This window comes from Oncorhynchus mykiss, chromosome 6 (assembly GCF_013265735.2).
Source record: "Oncorhynchus mykiss isolate Arlee chromosome 6, USDA_OmykA_1.1, whole genome shotgun sequence".
NCBI lineage: Eukaryota > Metazoa > Chordata > Actinopteri > Salmoniformes > Salmonidae > Oncorhynchus > Oncorhynchus mykiss.
The window spans coordinates 18,743,421-18,766,508 of record NC_048570.1 but is presented as its reverse complement, the minus strand read 5'-3'; the positions used below and the strand labels follow the sequence as shown (position 1 = coordinate 18,766,508).

Sequence of the window (23,088 nt, the reverse complement as noted above, 5' to 3'; positions counted from 1 at the left end):
TCGTAGATTGATGAGAAAAAAATCAGATTTAAAAAAAATAAGGCTGTAACAAAATGTGCACTGTATCTGAGATCAGTTTGAGATCTTTTACGGTGTGGCTTTAAGACCCAGCGGAGTGCAGGCAGCCCAGCCGGCGGATTATGCTGCATTGATAACCAACTGGGAAGGTGGTAATTATCATACCCGACTGGGCACAATCTTTTGAACGCCTATCCAACTCGCAATTACAAGTCGGAAACTCGTCTATCATCCCTGAGCTCCCACTTTTCCCACTCGCAATTACAAGTCGGAAACTCGTCTATCATCCCTGAGCTCCCACAGTCCCTCTGACGTCGCCGACAAAAAGGAAATTACCTCGATAACAGCATTTTCGGCAGTTAAATGTAGCAACTAAACCTTATTTATACAGATATATTAACATGGCTTTTGAACACTATAGTTTGTTTAAACGCATAATAGCGACACTTTAGTTCATGGTTGACGCATTTTGTTGGCTATTAGCCAATCGGCGTTTCTCAATGAGTTCAAAGCACGTTAATGCATCCAACTGGTATTTACAACTTCAAAATCGGTATTTACCACCTTCCCACTTGGTTATAAACGCAGCATCAGTTGTTTCTACTACGAATTGTCGCTAGTTATTTGGTGGGAGGCGCTGTAGCCATTTCGCCACTTTAAAGAGAGAAGGAGAACCAACATCCGAGTTCTGGGGAAAATAAATTATCCCAAAGCACTGCATTCAGACAAACTACCCCCACCGCGGCGAAGGAGCACGACTGAACGCAAACTTCGAACTCTCCATGCAGAGCACGCGGAGAGCAGACCAGGACCATCTAACGGGCTTTTGAGACATTTTTCGGTTTCCGTTGTTTCCTTTATTTGCGGTGTATGTGGATGTTGATCGAACAGTTTATGAGAATCTTGCTTGCTCTGCGGTGAGAAGAGAAGTTTGGCTGTTTTCCTAGTCGGAGGGAGACGCGGGAGGTTCGGGGAAAAAGTGGGGGAAGATGGTTTGGAACGCCGCTTTGAGAAGAGGCTTGATGTGCGTTCTGGCGCTCTGGCTCGGTTTTACGTCTGCCCCTTGCAAAGCTCGGATTTACACTAACCATTGGGCTGTACGGATAAACGGGGGACCTGTGTTCGCTGATCGGATAGCAGACAAATATGGCTATAAGAATATGGGACAGGTATGTTTTAAATTGTTCCTCTGTTATCATTTCGTTCCTTTTACATTTTTATTCGAAAGAGTTTCAAAGTCAAATCCTGCACAGCATTGGTGTTTTTTCTTTGATACGTTAAAACTTACTTTGTTTTTGAACGGTGGTGTTTTGTTGTCAGTCCAATTCAAGTTCACACGTCATAGTCACCCGGGCCCACACTGGATAGTCCACATCCCGGGCCAGCCTGAACACGCTACCTCCACTCTAAATAATGTGCCTTGAACCCAGGATAGTCTTTCTGGCGTGTGTGTGGCGGGGATCAGCCTGGCACACACGGGATTGACTATGACATGAACAAAACGAGAGAGCGGGGGCAGGGGTGCAGTGATTAGGCTCCACACCGGTGGGACAACAGGTGCCCCACAGTTCCGCAGAGCAGTTTTATTGGGCTGTTAGGAGTGGAGAGTTTTACCAAAAGTTTAATGTCTCGTATTTCATGGCTCAGACCAATATGGGCCTCTTAAACTTAGAATCCTTAGTTGCTGTATACATTTTGGATTTATCAATTATTTACAGTTCCAGTCAAGTTTGGACACCTACTCATTCAAGGGTTTTTAACGAAATAACACATGGAATCATGTAGTAACCCCCAAAAATAGTTTAAAAAAAATCAAAATATATATATTAGAGCCTTCTTTTGCCTTGACAGCTTTGCACACTCTTTGCATTCTCCGAACCAGCTTCACCTGGAATGCTTTTCCAACAGTTTTGAAGGACTTCCCACATATATGTTGAGCATTTGTTGGTTGCTTTTCCTTCACTCTACGGTCCAACTCATCCCAAACCATGTCAATTGGGTTGAGGTCGGGTGATTGTGGATGCCAGGTCATCTGATGCAGCGCTCCATCACTCTCCTTGTTGGTCAAATAGCCCATATACAGCCTGGAGGTGTTTTGGGTCATTGTCCTGTTGAAAAACAAATGATAGTCCCACTAAGTGCAAACCATATGGTATGGCGTATCACTGCAGAATGCTGTGGTATCAATGCTGGTTACGTGTGCCTTGAATTCAAATAAATCACTGACAGTGTCACCAGCAAAGCACCCACACACCATCACACCTCCTCCATGCTTCACTGTGGGAACCATACATGCGGAGATCGTCCATTCACCTACTCTGCGTCTCAAAGACGGTTTTTGGTTGGAACCAAAAATCTCGTCACAACTCAAATGATTGGCTCGAACACATTAAAAAGGAAAGACATTCCACAAATGAACCTTTTTGTATTCTTATTTCACCTTTATTTAACCAGGTAGGCCAGTTGAGAACAAGTTCCCATTTACAACTGCGACCTGGCCAAGATAAAGCAAAGCAGTGTGACAAAAACAACAGTTACACATAAACACAGTCAATAACACAAAATAGAAAAATCTATGTACAGGGAGGGAGGTAGGCAATAAATAGGCCCTAGAGGTGAAAATAATTACAATTTAGCATTAACACTGGAGTGATAGATGAGCAGATGATGATGATGTGCAAGTAGAGATACTGGGGTGCATAAGAGCAAGAGGGTAAGTAATAATATGTGGACGAGGTAGTCGGGTGTGCTATTTACAGATTGGCTGTGTACAGTGATTGGTAAGCTGCTCTGACCGCTGATGCTTAAAGTTAGAGGGAGATATAAGGCTTCTTAGATTTTTGCAATTTGTTCCAGTCATTGGCAAAAGAGAACTGGAAGGAAAGGCAGCCAAAGGAAGTGTTGTCTTTGGGGATGACCAGTGCAATATACCTGCTGGAGCGTGTGCTACGGGTGGGTGTTGCTATGGTGACCAGTGAGCTGCTAGGTAAAGCACCGCCTTATCTCAAAGACTTCTAGATGACCTAGAGGCAGTGGGTTTGGCGACGGAAATGCAGTGAGGGCCAGCCAACGAGAGCATGCAGGTCGCAGTGGTGGGTAGTATATGGGGCTTTGGTGATAAAACGGATGGCACTGTGATCGACTACATCCAGTTTGCTGAGTAGAGTGTTGCGGGCTATTTTGTAAATGGCATCGCTGAGGTCAAGGATCGGTAGGATAGTCCGGTTTACAAGGGTATGTTTGGCAGCATGAGTGAAGGAGGCTTTGTTGCGAAGTAGAAAGCCGATTCTAGATTATTTTGGGATTGGAGATGCTTAATGTGAGTCTGGAAGGAGAGTTTACAGTTTACCCATACACCTAGGTATTTGTAGTTGTTTCCACATATTCTAGAAAATAGTATAAATAAAGAAAATACCCTTGAATGAGTAGGTGTCAACTTTTGACTGGTGTGTGTGTGTGTATATGTGTATATATATATATATATATATATATATATATATATATCCATTTGTTTACTGAAAAATATAACTTAAAAGCCTCATGAGTTTAGTTAAACTGTCGTACCACATCGGAACCCAACATATATACATTGTTTTCCTCAAATGTTTGTAAACATCAAATGTAAACAAAATGGTATAGCTTCAAAACATGGTTAATACTAGAGGTCGACCGATTAATCAGAATGGCCGATTTAATTAGGGCCGATTTCAAGTTTTCATAACAATCGGAAATCAGTATTTTTGGACACCGATTTGTCCGGTTTAAAAATATAAACAAATAAAATAAATGTAAAAAAAAACATTTTAACACCTTTTTATTTAATCTTTATTTTACTAGGCAAGTCAGTTAAGAACACATGCTTATTTTCAATGACGGCCTAGGAACGGTGGGATAACTGCCTCGTTCAGGGGCAGAACCACAGATTATTACAGATTTTTACCTTGTCAGCTCGGGGGATTCAATCTTGCAACCTTACAGTTAACTAGTCCAATGCTCTAACCACCTGATTACATTGCACTCCACGAGGAGACTGCCTGTTACGCGAATGCAGTAAGCCAAGGTAAGTTGCTAGCTAGCATTAAACTTATCTTATAAAAAACAATCTTTATTCTTTATCTAACTAGGCAAGTCAGTTAAGAACAAATTCTTATTTTCAATGATGGCCTATGAACAGTGGGTAAACTGCCTGTTCAGGGGCAGAACGACAGATTTGTACCTTGTCAGCTCGGGAGTTTGAACTTGCAACCTTCCGGTTACTAGTCCAACGCTCTAACCACTAGGCTACCCTGCCGCCCCATAAAAAAACAATCATAATCACTAGTTATAACTACACATGGTTGATGATATTACAAGTTTATCTAGCCTGTCCTGCATTGCAGATAATCGATACGGTGCGTATCGTTGCTCCAATGTGTACCTAACCATAAGCATCAATGCCTTTCTTAAAATCAATACACAGAAGTATATATTTTTAAACCTGCATATTTAGCTAAAATAAATCCAGGTTAGCAGGCAATATTAACCAGGTGAAATTGTCACTTCTCTTGCGTTCATTGCACGCAGAGTCAGTGTATATGCAACAGTTTGGGCCGCCTAATTTGCCAGAATTTTACTTAATTATGACATAACATTGAAGGTTGTGCAATGTAATAGGAATATTTAGACCACCCGTTAGATAAAATACGGAACGGTTCCGTATTTCACTGAAAGAATAAACGTCTTGTTTTCGAGATGATAGTTTCCGGATTCGGCCATATTAATGACCTAAGGCTCGTATTTCTGTGTGTTATCATGTTATAACTAAGTCTATGATTTGATAGAGCTGTCTGACTGAGCGGTGGTAGGCAGCAGCAGGCTCGTAAGCATTCATTCAAACAGCACTTTCGTGCGTTTGCCAGCAGCTGTTTATGACTTCAAGCCTATCAACTCCCGAGATTAGGCTGGTGTAACTGATGTGAAATGGCTAGCTAGTTAGCGGGGTGTGCGCTAATAGCGTTTCAAACGTCACTCACTCTGAGACTTGGAGTAGTTGTTCCCCTTGCTCTGCATGGGTAACGCTGCTTCGAGGGTGGCTGTTGTCAATTGTGTTCCTGGTTCGAGCCCAGGTAGGAGCGAAGAGAGGGATGGAAGCTATACTGTTACACTGGCAATACTAAAGTTCCTATAAGAACATCCAATAGTCAAAGTTAATGAAATACAAATGGTATAGAGAGAAATAGTCCTATAATTCCTATAATAACTACAACCTAAAACTTCTTACCTGGGAATATTGAAGACTCATGTTAAAAGGAACCACCAGCTTTCTCATGTTCTGAGCAAGGAACTTAAACTTTAGCTTTCTTACATGGCACATGTTGCACTTTTACTTCTCCAACCTGTTGTTTTTGCATTATTTAAACCAAATTTAACATGTTTCATTATTTATTTAAGGCTAAATTGATTTTATTGATGTATTATATTAAGTTAAAATAAGTGTTCTTTCAGTATTGTTATTTGTCATTATTGCAAATAAATAAATGATAAAAATCGTCCGATTAATCGGTATCGGCTTTTTTTGGGCCTCCAATCGGTATCGGCATTGAAAAATCATAATCGGTCGACCTCTAGTTAACTATACATTTGATATCCTGGATGGTCAGTCCTTGCATCCATAGCTCTGTCTGCATTTGAGTGGTTACATTTCTTCAGCCCAATCCTTAGCTTTTTAGCAAAACGGGCAGGGACAGCACTTTGTTTCAATTAAGGATTCTAGCTTTAACACATACTTTAACCAAATGAGCTGCAAGATTAATATTTTAATAACCTAATAAAATTACAAGCGGCTGAGATTAAGTGGCCACAGTAAAGGAAGGATGGAAAGCATGCATTGACGTTGCCAAGGGTGTGATAATGTGAATTGCTCTGAAAGTATCAATACATTCTGCATATCTGTTATGGTGTGTGCCTGTTGATGTCATTCCTAAGTAACGTCTACTGTCACCACCAACCCTCCCCACTCCAATCCATAACTGCTGTCAGGTACAACACTGGAAACAAAATGCTATAGCCAAGAGGAGATATGGGCACACTTGCTGGATTTAATTGTGATGTCATTTTGTTCAACAATTCTCCTTGTAATCAGAGAGGCCCATGCAAGTTCAGAGTAGGCAACATTTGGTTGCTTAGCGACACACATTTTAAGAGGGTGGTCTATATGGGAGAAATATCTAGCAATGACAAAACCAGGCAATCCAAAGTGCTCTCTCTCCACAGAGAAGGCAATACTGCATATTCTGACAGGTGGAAAATTGCTGTTGTGGACTAGGATAATCACAGGGACATCCTGCCCTCACACCTCCCGCCCCTCTTCTCCATAATTATATGGTGCCCATATACCAGCCAGCCCTCCTTTATAGAACTAAGAGTCTTATACCCCCCCATTCCCCTTTTAATCTTACCGTATGCTTCCCAGTTGAAACAGTTAGTGCATATTTTGTGATGTTTTTGTTAGTTTTAGGTGTTAGGCATCGTTTGGGAGGAGTTTTTCGGCTGTTCGAGCGCACAACATTTTTGTCTTGAGGCAAGAAAAAGTTTGCCCTTTGACCAGTGATTGGTCACCAGTAGGGATTCTTCAAGGAAGTGTTTGTCATTCAACAGGAGACATTGTTTTCATGCACATTTTTATTTTCACTCGAAATACTGCACCTAACATCTTAGATGTCAAATTAAATGGTTCTTGATTTATCTGAGATGAATTCAGACTCTTGGCTACGGTGTCTCAAGGTGGACAAACGGTACTATTGCAGCTTTTTTCTTGTTTTTCAAGTGAAGGTCTTTTAAAGCGCCAGCCGACCCGAAGTATGTTGATAGACACTCCCAGGCGGCAATATTGCACCAGTCTCCTAACCTGAACTTTGACACTGTCTTAAGTGCACTGTCACATTCTCGCTCTCTCACTCATGGGGACCCCACACATTCAGGTCTTGAGAACATTGAGGTACTACTGGCTCTGAATATTAAGATTGCACAAAAAAGGCATACATGTGTGGGTGTATGAAATAAAGTTCTTGACACTCAATAAGTTCCCATGATTATAATTTTTTTCAGGATGAAATTAGGTTGTTTTATTTAGGGACATTCATGCGATAATGAAGTTGAGGAAGACCTTTATTTATCCAGGTAAGACCCATTGAGGTTAAAAACCTATTTTGCGAGGGCGACTTGGCAAAACAGGGAAATGGCAGCGTGTACGTAAATACTGTCAGAGAAAAACAAAACGGTAGAGGAGACGGGGATGTGAACAGAGTGGGTGACTGAGAAGGACAGTGTCATTCAGTTGACAGGGATAGAGATATGAGAACATACAATGATAAAGAAACACAGATGGATGGAGAGGGAGTAAGGCAGTTGGTAGATAATTTCACTTGCAGCGCTAGGGTTGTGGGTTTGATTCCCATGGAGGAATGGTACGAACATTATATTTTAACTAGATGGTTAAAGCTAGCTAACAAGTGTGTTAGGGTGATTTCCATGTTAAAGGACCCATGAGCACCTAAGTGAAGTTCGTAGGAGCACATCAAATTGGGTGTCAAATGACAGCCAAGAGTCTCTTTTTGGGAAATTAAGGCATAGATACATTTTTCAACCATTTTCCATCTTCAAAATTAGGCATAAGTAATGGATTTAACTTCTGGTCAAACAGATGGAAAAGGGATTTTCGAAAACATCTACCAGAAAGTCTTTAAAGGGTATTAGAAATAAACAATTTTGACGTAAAGATCCCTGCCAACCAATATCAATGCTTAAATTTAGTTTTGGGGAAATTATTTGCCTATTGTATGTTTAAGGAACATTGCCTTGTAAATCCGTTACCAAAAACCGACATTTTCTAATGGAGGGTAATTTTAAGTTAATTGAATTAACAAGTAAAGGTAGACCTACCAATTAGTTAGTGTTTTTACTGATGTACATTTTTGTTTATGAATTACTAAGTGATTTAAAACTCAGTAACGGATTTACTACTCAGTACCGGACTTACTGCATTGGCTACAATATAAAAGAATAGTAGTCACTAACCACAGTTGCTTCACCTGCTTACTGTCCTCCCTTCCACTGGCATACAGTTATGTTCAGCTCATAACTGTTTTCTGTCATTTGGAATTGGGTCAATTCGCCCTGGCCTTGGTTTCAACGTCCACAGACGTCATTTTTTGGGACGGTCTGGACCGGGTCTTGATTTCAGCATCCACAGTTTATTAAATAATGTAATTTCTGCATTCTTTCTGCAGACATCTTTTGTGAAACATTGTTGTGAGTTACATGAAAGGATATAGGGGCTTGATACAGTCCCTTGGGTAACTCCTCTAAAGCCCTGGGTCAATGGGAAGGGTATATGACACCTGGCAGCCATTGCTGTTTGATAATCTGCCTCTGAATTATTAAAGTTAATCACACTTCGCCTGCCTCATGTCTGTCTGTCTTTCTTATTTTGGAGGTTTGTGGTTCACAGGTTACATTGTTTAATTCCTCTGTCTGACTTGGTTGACGTTTGAATGCAACCAGTGTTTTTACTGTAGACTGATCGTGGTGTGTTTTTATTCGGTAGATTGGCGACCTGAAGGACCACTATCACTTCTTTCACAGCAGGACCATCAAAAGGTCAACTCTCTCCAGTCGCGGTGGCCACAGCTTCCTCTCGATGGAGTCCAAGGTAAGCCTCGCCTCACCGTGCTGGCGGGCCACCCCACCAGGTCATCGACACACGCCTGCATTATTGATGAGTCACAGAACACCACCCTTGGTCTCGCCCTGATGATGCGTACATTACAGGGCACAGCTGTAGTTCAGTACACCGATGGAAAGTCTACCAGCCATAGCACTGCTGAGCATAGTTGTCATTCAATGAGAGATCTTTGATGAATTATGTATTATATACTGTTGCTGGATATGTTGGCCCTTTTCAACTTTGACTCGTGTAATAAACAAAGACTCCCCTTGGGGCAGGAGGCAGTTTGCCATTGATGGACCAGTGTTCTTCTCTTTCCTCTCTCTCCCTTCTTCCCCTGAAGTTTCTCTCCTGTGTGAAGGGTTGACAGGGATGATGTGAGCTGGGTCTGCAGTCTGAGCTGGGAGTCTTTCTGCTCCCATCACTATTGTACAGGGATCAGTGTCATATCATTACCATTCTGATGCCAGTATCATTTCACTGCTGTTTTCGGGCTGCTCTCTATCATGGATGCACTGGGGTCAGTCCGTGGAGCCGGTTATATAAATAATCACGTTGTTATGCTTAGTTGTCTAATGACAGTCATCTGTATGTGTGTGAGTCAGTTGGGTGTAGCGGACACACCTTGTGTGCGCGCGCTGTGCGATCTACCTGTTGGCATGCAGGTCTCCATGGTGACAAGGCAGTGATAATGGCTTTATGGCTTGCTGACGCACCGCCTGGCGCATGTGGGACACGGTCAAAGGTATGGCTGTCAGTAAGTTACCAGCCCAAGGTCGTCGGCTTGGAGAGCGAGTGTGTGACTAACCTCACCCGAGTGACATTTGGCCCCATTTTCAGACACTCAAAGTACACTGAACAAAAATGTGAAGTGAAATGTAAAGTTTTTGGTTTCATGAGCTGAAATAAAACATCCCAGCAATTTGATTAAACTGACTAAGCAGTATGATCATTACAAAGGTGCACCTTGTGCTGGGGACAATAACAGGCCACTCTAAAATGTGCAGTTTTGTCACACAACACAATGCCACAGATGTCTCAAGTTTTGAGGGAGCATGCAATTCAACTCCCGAGATTAGGCTGACAATACTAAAGTGCCTATAAGAACATTGAATAGTCAAAGGTATATGAAATACAAATGGTATGGAAAGAAATAGTCGACACGTCATAATTCCTATAATAACTACAACCTAAAACTTCTTAACTGGGAATATTGAACCACCAGCTTTCATATCTTCTGAGCAAGGAACTTAAACGTTAGCTTTTTTACATGGCACATATTGCACTTGTACTTTCTTCTCCAACACTGTTTTTGCATTATTTAAACCAAATTGAACATGTTTCATTATTTACTTGAGACTAAATAGATTGTATTTCTGTATTATATTAAGTTAAAATAAAAGGGTTCATTCAGTATTGTTGTATTCAGTATTGTCGTCTGCTTTGGAATTGGTATCGGCTTTTTTTGGTCATCATAATCGGCCGACCTCTAGTTTCAACTGTATTGGGCAGATGACAGAGTGTGTATGGCGTCATGTGGGCGAGCGGTTTACTGTGAACAGAGTGCCCCATGGTGGGGTTAAGGTATGGGCAGGCATCAACTACAGACCATGAACACAATTGCACAATTGAAATTTGAATGCACAGAGTGACCGTGACGATCCTGAGGTCCATTGTCGTGCCATTCAACCGTCGCCATCATGTTTCCGCATGATAATGCACGGCCCCATGTTGCAAAGATCTGTACTCAATTCCTTCAAACTGATAATGTTCCAGTTCTTCTATGTCCTGCATACTCACCAGACAAGTCACCCACTGAGCTTGTTCGGGATGCTATGGATCAACGTGTACGACAGCGTGTTCCAGTCCCCACCAATATCCAGCAACTTCGCACAGCCTTTGAAGAGGAGTGGGACAATATTCCACAGGCCACTATCAACAGCCGGACCAACTCTCTGCGAAGGAGATGTATTGTGCTGCATGAGGCAAATGGTGGTCACACCAGATACTGAGAGGTTTGATGATCCATGCCCCTACCTTTTTTTTTGTTTTTAAAGGTATCTGTGACCAACAGATGCATGTCCTGTATTTCCAGTCATGTGCAATCCATAGATTAGGGCCTAATTCGTTTATTTCAATTGACTAATTTCCTTATATGAACGGTAACTTAGTAAAATCTTTGAAAATGTTGCGTCTATTTTTGTTCAGTGTAATCACTGATTATAACAGATTTGGATAGGTATAGGCAAGGACGCCCATCACTTTGCTTCTATCTATGCTTTCATGTCAGATCAGTGATCCCATCAAGGAAGGAAGCATTTCTAAAGTGCCATTTCAGCTGACACTTCTACAGTATAGCTGGATTTTTTTTGGATCCTGGTTGCCCTTGGTTACAGACCAAGTCAGCAAGAGAGAGCCACCTCCAAATCCTTAAGAAGGGGGAATGCAGAAGCAGTTGTATTTCAGGAGTCCAATTCACCATCTGGAGCGGGAGGATCCGTCTTTTCTCCGTCTCAGTGGACTCTCAGGTCAGTGGTGGAACTAATGGAAGACTGGCTGCCGGCGGTCGGACTTCCTGTCTAGGTGACGGTCTGAGGACCGCCGCATTAGGCTTACCGCTTATCATCCGTTACACAAACACACATGGACATTGGGTGGGCAGACAGACAGGGAGCTCTAGACAGACACACATGTATAATGATGTCTCTGCTGTTCTGAGCTTAATGAGGTGTGTAAATGGTTGCTTTGAAACTGATGACAGACTTGGTGAAATGAGCAGAGACTTGTGCCTGCTCTGTCTTCACATGATCATCGCCATCCATCATTGTTACAAATGTTTTATTTTTTGACTTCATTACATTCTGGTTTATGAAATCTTTCTCCCTCAGTTCCCCCCACCCCTTCTTTCTGCCTGTTTTTCTCATTCTATCCCCCATTTTTATAACACCCTTTTCTCTCCTCTATCTCTCAATCACACTCTCTCTCTCTTTCTGCCAGTGTTTTTTTCTGTGTCCATCCCTCATCTCTTTTCCCTCTGCTCTCTGGAGAAACTGACAGATTGTTTTAGTAGGTCGTACTTCACTCTGATAGGATTTTTTTTCTTTCACTCCCTCTTTCTTTTTAGCTTTGTAGGAATGTTAAAGTCGATCACCTCTGTCTCTGGTTTGTTATTGTTTTACCTAAATGATTTGGCTACCTTGGGTAAAAGTGAAAGGCAGCAGTCGTTACAAAAATAATCCTACCCAACACTCCCAAATTTCTGAGATGAGTTTACCAAGGAATTCCTTGAAACGAATCCATTAGGTTTGAGAGATTGATTGTGACCTGAGAAATTTGTATGCGTGTTCACATAGTAAGGCAAAACAGTATTTAGTCAGCCACCAATTGTGCAAGTTCTCCCACTTAAAAAGATGAGAGGCCTGTAATTTTCATCATAGGTACACTTCAAATATGACAGACAAAATGAGAAAAAAAATCCAGAAAATCACATTGTAGGATTTTTAATGAATTTATTTGCAAATTATGGTGGAAAATAAGCATTTGGTCAATAAAAGTTTCTCTACTTTGTCATTGCCAACAAAGGGTATATAACAGAGGTCAAACGTTTTCTGTAAGTCTTCACAAGGTTTTCACACACTGTTGCTGGTATTTTGGCCCATTCCTCCATGCAGATCTCCTCTAGAGCAGTGATGTTTTGGGGCTGTTGCTGGGCAACTCCCCCCAAATATTTTTTATGGGGTTGAGATCTGGAGACTGGCTAGGCCACTCCAGGACCTTGAAATGCTTCTTACGAAGCCACTTCTTCGTTGCCCGGGCGGTGTGTTTGGGATCATTGTCATGCTGAAAGACCCAGCCACGTTTCATCTTCAATGCCCTTGCTGATGGAAGGTTTTCACTCAAAATCTCACGATACATGGCCCCATTCATTCTTTCCTTTACACTCTGAACATGTCCACTCTGAACATGCTTGCCCAACAACCCTGCGTATTCATGTTCAAACATTGGATATGTTTTGATGCTTTTTTTTCTTTCTTCACTGTGCAATGGTGTGGCCTCTGCTATAGGTGGAGTGGATTCAGCAGCAGGTGGTAAAGAGGCGGATCAAGAGGGATTACAAGGCGGCCCCTCCCCCCCTCACCAGCCCCTCCCAGACCAGCCCCGCCCAGTCCATATTCTTCAATGATGCCAAGTGGAGCAGTATGTGGTACATAGTAAGTATGCGGACCACACCCTAGCTCTCAGGGTCAAGGGTCACCAGACCTACTTAATGGAGGTCTCCATAAGGGGGGCGGGCAGTGTGTGCATGCACCTAGTTTGTAGTGTGCCTAAGAGTGTCGTGCCTCAAAGGCAAATGTCTAGATTACTTTTCAAACATCTTCCTGAGATTTCAAATGACATTGAGGGGAATGTATATCGCTAAATATATATAGTGCATAGAATTTAAAAAGATATTGCCGGATATTATTAATTCTAATCCGAAAGCTTTTTTACATGGACGATACATTGGAGATAATATAAGACAAGTACTGGAAACAAAAGAAGACTATGAAAAATCTGGGAAACCAGGGCTGCTATTCATTGCTGGCTTTCAATAGGCTTTTGGTAAAGTACGACTGGAGTTTTTATATATAAATGCCTGGAACATTTCAATTTTGGAGAATCTCATAAAACGGGTTAAAGTCGTGTATAGTAACCCTAAGAGTAAAATAGTAAATAATGGCTACTTCTCAAAGTATTAAACTGTCAAGAGGAGTAAAACAAGGTTGTCCACTATCGGCATATCTATTTATTATGGCCATCGAAATGTTAGCTATTCAAATCAGATCCAACAATAATAACAATAAGGGCTTAAAAAGAAAGGTGTTATACGCTGATTAGTTTTCTATTTAAATCCACAATTTGGATCCCTCCAGAGCCTCAGAGGATCTAGATACTTGAACTAACCTCTCTGGATTACAACCAAATTATAAGTGTACAATATTGGATCACTAAAAAATAAAACTTTTACATTACCATGTAGTTTACCAATAAAATGGTGTGATGTGGATATACTCGGTATACATATCCATAAATAAATAAATGCTCTCCAATAATGTTAATAAAGTTACCAAAAATGGAAAGATTGTGTTACCATGGAAAGGAAAATACATGTCTATTTGTGGGAAAAAATCACCCTGATTTAACTCTTTAGTCATATCCCAGTTTACCTATTTGCTTATGGACTTGCCTATACTCGTGGCCAAAAGTTTTGAGAATGACAAATATTAATTTCCACAGTTCCAATTTCCAAGTTTGCTGCTTCATTGTCTTTAGATATTTTTGTCAGATGTTACCATGGAATACTGAAGTATAATTACAAGCATTTCATAAATGTCAAAGGCTTATATTGGCAATTACATGAAGTTGATGCGAAGAGTCAACACTTGCAGTGTTGACCCTTCTTTTTCAAGACCTCTGCAATCCGCCCTGGCATGCTGTCAATTAACTTCTGGGCCACATCCTGTCTGATGGCAGCCCATTCTTGCATAATCAATGCTTGGAGTTTGTCAAATTTGTGGGGTTTTGTTTGTCCACCCGCCTCTTCAGGATTGACCACAAGTTCTCAATGGGATTAAGGTCTGGGGAGTTTCCTGGCCATGGACCCAAAATATCAATGTTTTGTTCCCCGAGCCATTTAGTTATCACTTTTTCCGTATGGCAAAGTGCTCCATCATGCTGGAAAAGGCATTGTTTGTCACCAAACTGTTCCTCGATGGTTGGGAGGAGTTGCTCTCGGAGAATGTGTTGTATGTAAAGAACATATTCTTTATTCATGGCTGTGTTCTTAGGCAAAATTGTGAGTGAGCCCACTACACCACATGGAAATGGCCAAATTCTAATGGTAGCACTCAAGCTTGTCAGGAGAAGACAAGGTTTTTCCGGATGCCCCAAACAATCAGAAAGGGGATTCATCAGAGAAAATGACTTTACCCCAGTCCTCAGCTGTCCAATCCCTGTACCTTTTGCAAAATATCAGTCTGTCCCTGATGTTTTTCCTGGAGAGAAGTGGCTTCTTTGCTGCCCTTCTTGACACCAGGCCATCCTCAAAGTCTTCGCCTCACTGTGCGTGCAGATGCACTCACACCTGCCTGCTGCCATTCCTGAGCAAGCTCTGTACTGGTGGTGCCCCGATCCCACAGCTGAATCAACTTTAGGAGACAGTCCTGGCGCTTTCTGGACTTTCTTGGGTGCCCTGAAGCCTTCTACACAACAATTGAACCGCTCTCCTTGAACTTCTTGATGATCCGATAAATTGTTGATTTTGGTGCAATCTTACTGGCAGCAATATCCTTGCCTGTGAAGCCCTTTTTGTGCAAAGCAATGATGATGGGATGTGTTTCCTTGCAGGTAACCATGGTTGACAGAGGAAGAACAATGATTCCAAGCACCACCCCCCCCCCCCCCCCCCCCCCTCTTTTGAAGCTTCCAGTCTGTTATTCGAACTTAATCAACATGACAGAGTGATCTCCAGCCTTGTCCTCGCCTGTGTAGGCAGAGTAGCAAAGAAAAATACATATCTCAGACTAGCCAATAAAATATTAAGATGGGCAAAAGAACACAGACACTGGACAGAGGAACTCTGCCTACAAGGCCAGCATCCAGGAGTCGCCTCTTCACTGATGACGTTGAGACTGGTGTTTTGCAGGGACTACTTAATGAAGCTGCCAGTTGAGGACTTGAGGCGTCTATTTCTCAAACTAGACACTCTAATTTACTTGTCCTCTTGCTCAGTTGTGCACCGGGGCCTCCCAATCCTTTCTATTCTGGTTAGTCAGTTTGCTCTGTTCTGTAAAGGGAGTGGTACAGTGTTGTATGAGATCTTCAGTTTTACTGGACAAAAATGTGCTTTTATTTAAAAAACAAGAATTTCTAAGTGACCCCAAACTTTTGAACTGTAGTGTGTATATATGCAAAGAAAACTATCTGCAATATTTAAGCTGATCTGACATTGAGAGGATTTTAAATGCCCACAGCAGTGTCAAATGACTCCGTTCAGACTGCGCAAGATATGTAGCTCTACACCGAAAGAATACTACACTCGCTTGTGGCCGCTAGTCACATCCACGTACAAATCATTACTCCCCTTCCATTTTGTGTGTGAGTGCGCTATTTGTAAGCTCTCTGGTCTTTTGCTCTTCTTCTGGGTTCTGTCAATGGTTAACTTGGCAATGATAACAACAATACTTTGACCTTAGTTCTTATCAGTCCAGTGTTTTTGGACAGAGGATAGAGCTTGGACTTTGTCATAAATATTCAATCATGAGTGTTTACTGTTTTAGGCAGTACTTGTTTAGTACTTTTTGTCCATGTTCATGTCCATTGGCATTTGTTAACCTGGGCATTAGCCTACAACTGACTTTCTCCTGCCATCTTTGGACCTGCTTGACAGCTGTTTATTTTCTCATTGGGCCATTCACTGATGATCTAGAATGATTTGATAGGTTAAAGCAAGAACCCCACTTCATATCTTTCACCAACCCAGACATGTCAGATCAGTGATTACTTTAAGGAACGGAGGTTGGAAAGCTGCATTTGAAAAGTACTCAAGCAGGGCCTATATCTATGTGATCACACTTTTGCCACAACACAGATGTCTCACTGTTCCAGAACTGTAATTACCACTTAAGTGGGTTGCTAGTTTTATTTCAGCACTATTCCAGTGACGTGTGTGTGTGTGTGTGTGTGCCAGCACTGTAACGATGACATCCATAACTGCCAGTCGGACATGAACATAGTGGGGGCATGGAAGAGGGGCTACACAGGGAAGGACGTGGTGATCACCATCCTAGACGACGGCATCGAGAGGAACCACCCCGACCTCATTCAGAACTACGTGAGTGTGGGTGCGTTTTGGAATGGGGTATGTGTGTTGTAGTAGGAGTGTGTGTGGCGTGTTCAGCCATTGGAGGATTTATGCTGCTCGGCCATAAGACCATGATGGTGAAGGCTTCTCCCTCTGTTTCCAGGACAACCAGGCCAGTTATGATGTCAACGGGAATGACATGGACCCCATGCCCCGTTATGATGCCAGCAACGAGAATAAGTAAGATACCAGGTCACAGCATCACGTGTGTGTGTGTGTGTGTGGCTCTTCTCTGCCTGGGAGCCCTGTGTCCTGTGCCAGTTTGGCTGTCAGTGGTTTTGGACGTTCTATCCCAAATGCCTTGGCAAACGCTCAGTACTCTGTGGTAGTTTGTTTTCTTAAAGAGACAGGAGGTTAACTAGCCCACTGCTTTAGAAGGATCATGGTCTGCTCTCTCCCTTGCTCTCTCACTTTGCCCTTCCCTCTCTTTCTCTCTCTCTCTCCTTCCACCTCTCCCTCTGAGTGGGGCTCGTTGACAAGTCTGTCACAATAATGGGTACGTTCCAATGTCCATACTAGCATACTGCTTAGAATGCATGGCCCAACTCATTACTTTATTCTAGGTAGTATGCTGCTAGCGAGGCTATTGGAACACAGCCATTAGTGTGTTTTTGCTAGCTACCTAAAGCCTACACACTACACGCATTTTCAGACAGACTTGTATCTTTCCATCGTCCCAACTTGTCTTGGAGGACATATTCTAAGTGATCATATAAACATTGAGGGAACACCATTTATGATAGGTTCTATGAAAGCTTCCCCACACTGTTGATACACTTGCTATGTCCCTATTCAATACGTTTGGTTAGAGACACAAGTGTGGTGGTAGGTGATTCAGTTTCTCGGCTCTAGCTTTATGACATGGTACTGATTTTAAGCGGGAGGACTTGCCACTTCTGATCCAGACCAAACAACGACACCAGAATGGTTTGGATACACTCCCCTCTACCGACTCAGTCCCTCTCTATAAACCAGCAGTTTCTCAGCTGTTCAAAGTAAACAGACAATAACCTTGCATCCACTGTGTTTTTGTTACCTATTCTGAGTGCGTGTGTTTCTAGAGGAGAACAAGCTGTTCTTTCTGCTTATGAGGAACACATCTGCTGGTGAATTTGGCCATTTCCATGTGGTAGAATCTCTGCTATAATGTAAAACTCCACTTCCGTGAGCTAAACAAAGGATTGACCTCCAGGATTGATCCAGACAGTGTGTTATTCACATCGCCCTTTATTCATCGCACAGATGGTCTGGTTCAGACTGACTTGGAGCAGGCATGGCATGGAGATGGGCTGAGAGCAGACAACACAAACAACACACATATGTAGCGGAGACTCAGGAAGACTATGGCGCTGTGTGAAGCCAAACAGGACTGAAGAATTTGAATGTTGGCTCAACAAACTGTCCATACGGCTGCCATAAGTGTAGAGGTTTCAGCCAGGTGATGGAATACACTACAGTAGAACCTTTAGGCTAGCGAGGGCGTGTGTGTGTTTGAGCATGGAATTCTGTGTGCGCACCCTGCCTGCCAATGTGTAGATGCTGAGTTGCCATGACAGCGGTCAGTGGTGACTCTTGGCCGCTTGTTCCAGATGTTCTCGGCAGGAGGGCTGGTCGTGCCGAGCGCGAGAATGTCTTTGCCTCTTCCTCCTCTCCTAAAACCCACTCTTGTTTGTTTGCGCTCATCACTAACCGGGCCACTTGTTGACGCGGCTACAGTCTGGCAGAATGTTGCCCTTGCTTGTTGAGGGCTCGGAAACATACAAATCATTGTCTCTTTCACATTGTGAAAATATTTGAGGGTTGTATGTATCCCAGTGCAGCTGCTGCTGCCTCTGAATCCAGGGTCACGTCATTGGGCACCAAAGGGAAGAAGCCGTTTTAAATTGCGTGGACTTATGAACAAGACCCAGCCCCTGCTACTGGCCATGTGTCGACCTGTTCCTCCAGCCCATAGCTTGAACTAAGTCTAACTCCACTCGCTTCTCCCCACTTCTTTTTCTTAAATATGCATGTTGTCAGATGGTATACCGACTGTTTGTGAATTCTTCAGTTTTTATTAATTGTTTTTATATTATTTTTTGACCCCTTTTTCTCTCCAATTTTCACGGATTAAATTGGTAGTTGGTCTTGTCTCATCGCTGCAACTCCCGTACGGACTCGGGAGAGGCGACGGTCAAGAGCCGTGCGTCCTCCGAAACACAACCCAACCAAGCCGCACTGCTTCCTGACACAATTCCCCCTTAACCCGGAAGCCAGCCGCATCAATGTGTTGGAGGAAACACCATGCACCTGGCGACCGTGTCAGCGTGCACTGCGCCCGGCCTGCAACAGGAGTCATTAGAGTGCAATGGGACAAGGACATTCCTGCTGGACAAACCCTCTCCTAACCCGGACGATGCTGGGCCAATAGTGCACCACCCGATGGGTCTCTTGGTCGCGGCCGGCTGCGACAGAGCCTGGACTCTAACCAGGATCGCTAGTGGCACAGCTGGTACTGAGATGCAGTGCCTTTGACCACAGCGCTACTCGGGAGGCCCCAGTAAATCTGTTTACATATTTGTGAGTTTGTTAATGTGCGTGTGTGAGAGATTTTAAATGTGTGTCTGTGTGTCCCTCCCTCTTTAGGCATGGAACTCGCTGTGCTGGGGAAGTGGCTGCATCTGCTAACAACTCCCATTGCACTGTGGGAATCGCCTACAACGCACGGATAGGGGGTGAGTGTGTGTTTCAAGGTTATTTTAAATCTTATTCAACAGTGGTGAGTGTGTGAGGGCTTGGGTGTGTGTTCACTCTGTGTGTGTGTGTGTGTGTGTGTGTGTGTGTGTGTATCAGGGGTGCGGATGCTGGACGGCGACGTGACGGACATGGTTGAGGCCAAGTCTCTGAGTCTGCAGCCACAACATATTGACATCTACAGTGCCAGCTGGGGTCCCGATGACGACGGCAAGACTGTGGATGGCCCCGCCTCTCTGGCCAGGCAAGCCTTCGAGAACGGTATCCGCATGGTGCGTCTCGCGCGCACACACTGTACGTTGTGTACACACACACTCACACTGCTGCGTCTAATTAGCATATTCATGCATGGTATCCATATTCATAAGTATGCTGTGGAGATGGCTCAAAGGAGGAGCTAAGCCTAGGGTTAAGTGGAGGGGAGTGGTGTTCACAGTCCACTTGTGGTGATGTCAGAACACCCTCTCCTTGCTGAGTCAGAAATGCTGCTGACATTTTGATTGTGGAGAAAGTAAAACAATGGTTAGAGTTTGGTGGTGGGTTACGTACATCTCTGTTTGGCATCGAAGCTGAAGAGGTCTATTGGGCTATTATGACGTGTGTGTGTGGACATATTTTCCTATACTTGTGAGTACCAGAAGTCCTCACAAGAATAGTAAATTCAGAGAAGTAAGAATATTTTTGCCAGTCCTCACTTGTCCTCATTTTAGGGAAAATAGACTTGAATGGGAATCACTTGTTGGTCCCCAAAAAGTCCTCAAGTATAGTAAGACTTAGCTGTGTGTGAGACCTGCTTTCTTGGGCAAATGTTCTGTTTTTTTGTCTCTTTCCTGCCTCCCTCTTTTCTTTAAGAAGTCACCTCCCTTCCTGCGCTCTCTCCCTCGCCTCCCTTCATAGCTGGTCCAAGCTGTCCGTCAGCGTTTTCTTCCGTCTGGTCCACTCTTCACTCAGAGGGGCTTCTCTCTCTTATCACTGGCTGACAGAGGCCTTTTGAAGTGCTACCCTTCACCTTTTATCCCCTCTGTGTGTGTGTGTGTGTTTGAGTGATAGTCAGAGCTCAGAGCGGTAGGCTTCCTCCCGTGTCCCTGCTAATCACACAGAGATGTTGACTTTTTTTAGGACCCCCATTAGCTGACGCCAATGGCGACAGCTTGTCTTACTTGTGTCCGACACGTAACGAGAAAGACGTTACAGACAAAAATACTTTTTACATCAATACATTTTTACACATTAACGTGTGTTATCAGTTACAGTTACATTTATCAGTTACATTTATCAGTTACACATACATGTCAGTACATAGACACAACAAGTAGGTTACATAAGAGAAACACTCAAAGAAATGGAACACAGCATTTTAGAATTCCCCCTCCACTGCTGAGTTCACTTGCTATTACCATTTCAGCATTCAGGTGGAGGGAGAACTTTCTTTGTTGCCGGCCGCAGGAAGTCCCACCTCTGATCTAATTTATATTGATTTGATTTCCTGCCAGGGAAGGAAGGGGCGCGGCTCCATCTTTGTGTGGGCGTCAGGGAACGGTGGGCGGAGCCGGGACCACTGCTCCTGTGATGGCTACACCAACAGCATTTACACCATCTCCATCTCCAGCACCGCTGAGAGCGGACGCAAGCCCTGGTACTTGGAGGAGTGCTCCTCCACCCTCACCACCACCTACAGTAGCGGAGAAAACTATGACCGGAAGATAGTAAGTCTGTCTCTGAGGGGGCGGGAAAAAGTGTATGTGGATGTTCCTCCACTCTTACCACAACATGCAACAGCAGAGTGAGGACAGAACTAGTGTGTGTGAGCGAGAAAGTGCACTACTGTGCTAATGCCGCTATGTGGTGTTATTTAGGCCGACTAGATGGCATACTAACATGTAACTAATTCCTGAGCTGGCAAAGCCAGAAACAGGCTTTAGTTGTAAAGCCTGTGACCTTTGAACCCAAGGCTGGGTGATAGAGGTCAGCGTGTTGGTCAAGCTGTGTCCTGGGCTGACCCCCTGGGACAGACAGTCGGACAGACAGTGACAGTTGGCCCTTTTGTCCCAGCTTGTCTGGCAGTGTCTTGTCACATTCCCCATAGAGGGTCAGAAGACTAAGCAGGGGGAGACTAAGATCCAGCCAGGCCTATGCTGCCATATAGACTCACACAGAACCATGACCAGTACTCAACACGTACAGTCACATGCATGCGCACACACAACCAAAACCACCCTTTCAATCCGACCCACTCCAGGGCCCGTCTTCATTAAGCATCTCAGAGTAGGAGTGCTGATCTAGGATCCGGTCCCCCGCTGTGCATATACCGTGCCTTCAGTAAGTATCCATACCCCTTGACTTATTACACTTTTTGGTTATGGTACAGCCTGAATTCAACATTGATTTAAATAGGTTTTTACACACAATACCCCGTAATGATTTTTTTCTAATTTATTGAAAATGAAATAGAGAAATATCTCATTTACATAACTATTCACATCCCTGAGTCAATACTTTGTAGAAGCACCTTTGGCAGCGACTATAGCTGTGAATCTTTCTGGATAATTCTAAGAGCTTTCCACACCTGGATTGTGCAACATTTACCCATTTTTCTTTTCAAAATTCATCAAGCTCAAATTATTTGTTTATCATTGCTAGACAGCCGTTTTCAGATTTTGCCATATATTTTTAAGTAGATTAAAGTCAAAACTATTACTTGGCCACTTGGGAACATTCAATGTTTTCTTGGTAAGCAACTCCAATGTAGATTTGGCCTTGTGTTTTAGGTTATTGACCTGCTGAAAGATTAATTAATCTCCCAGTGTTTGGTGGAAAGCAGACTGAACCAGGTTTTCCTCTAGGGTTTTGCCTGGGCTCAGCGCCATGCCATAAAAATACAAAATGATCCTGAAAAGCTCTCCAGTCCTTAACGATTACAAGCATACCCATAACATTATGCAGCCACCACTATGCTTGAATATATGGGGAGTGTTCATTGGCTTTGCCCCAAACCTAACACTTTGTATTTAGGACATAACTTTATTTTGCCACGTTTTAGAATATTTGTATTCTGTACAGGCTTCCTCCTTTTCACTCTTGTCAATTAGGTTAGTATTGTGGAGTAACTACAATGTTGATCCAATCTCAGTTTTCTATCATAGAGTTTAATGACTAACTGTTAGTCACTGTTGGCCTCATGTTGAAATCCCTGAGTGGTTTCCTTCCTCTCCGGCAACTGAGTTAGTTAGGAAGAACGCCTGTGTCTTTGTAATGATTGGGTGTATTGATACACCATCCCAAGTTTAACTTAACCACGCTCAAAAGGATATTCAATATCTTTTAAAAAAATGTTTTAAACCATCTACCAATAGGTTCCCTTTGCGAGGTCTTGGAAAACTTCCCTGGTCTTTGGTTGAATCTGTGTTTGAAATTCACTGCTCGACCTTAGATAATTGAATGTGTGGGGTACCGAGATGATGTAGTCATTCAAATAAGTCCATGCAAATCATTATGACTTGATAAGCAGATGTTTACTCCTGAACTTATTTAGGCTTTCCATAACAAAGGGTTTGAATACTTATTGACTGAAAACATTTCAGCTTCTCATTTTTTACAGTTTTGAAAAACATAATTCCACTTTGACATTATGCGGTATTGTGTGTACTAGGCCAGTGACCCAACAAATCTAAATGTAATCCATTTTGAATTCAGGCTGTAACACAACACAAAGTCAAGGGGTGTAAATACT

General features: G+C 43.0%; 1 protein-coding gene across 6 annotated transcripts in view; it reads left to right on the top strand.

Annotated features, from left to right (window-relative positions):
• The first annotated feature begins 609 nt into the window (after window positions 1-609).
• The window catches only part of pcsk5b (proprotein convertase subtilisin/kexin type 5b), a 57,210-nt gene continuing 34,731 nt past the window's right edge, over window positions 610-23,088 (top strand). The window contains exons 1-8 of one of the 6 annotated variants that reach the window (XM_036979524.1): window positions 610-1,187; window positions 8,603-8,707; window positions 12,787-12,933; window positions 16,452-16,595; window positions 16,729-16,805; window positions 19,251-19,339; window positions 19,458-19,630; window positions 20,852-21,064. In XM_036979524.1, the coding sequence (XP_036835419.1) occupies window positions 1,008-1,187; window positions 8,603-8,707; window positions 12,787-12,933; window positions 16,452-16,595; window positions 16,729-16,805; window positions 19,251-19,339; window positions 19,458-19,630; window positions 20,852-21,064 (1,128 nt within the window). In that variant the 5' untranslated portion in view covers window positions 610-1,007. The remainder of the gene's footprint in view (window positions 1,188-8,602; window positions 8,708-12,786; window positions 12,934-16,451; window positions 16,596-16,728; window positions 16,806-19,250; window positions 19,340-19,457; window positions 19,631-20,851; window positions 21,065-23,088) is intronic. The other 5 variants (XM_036979525.1, XM_036979527.1, XM_036979526.1 and 2 more) reach the window with 5 other exon arrangements.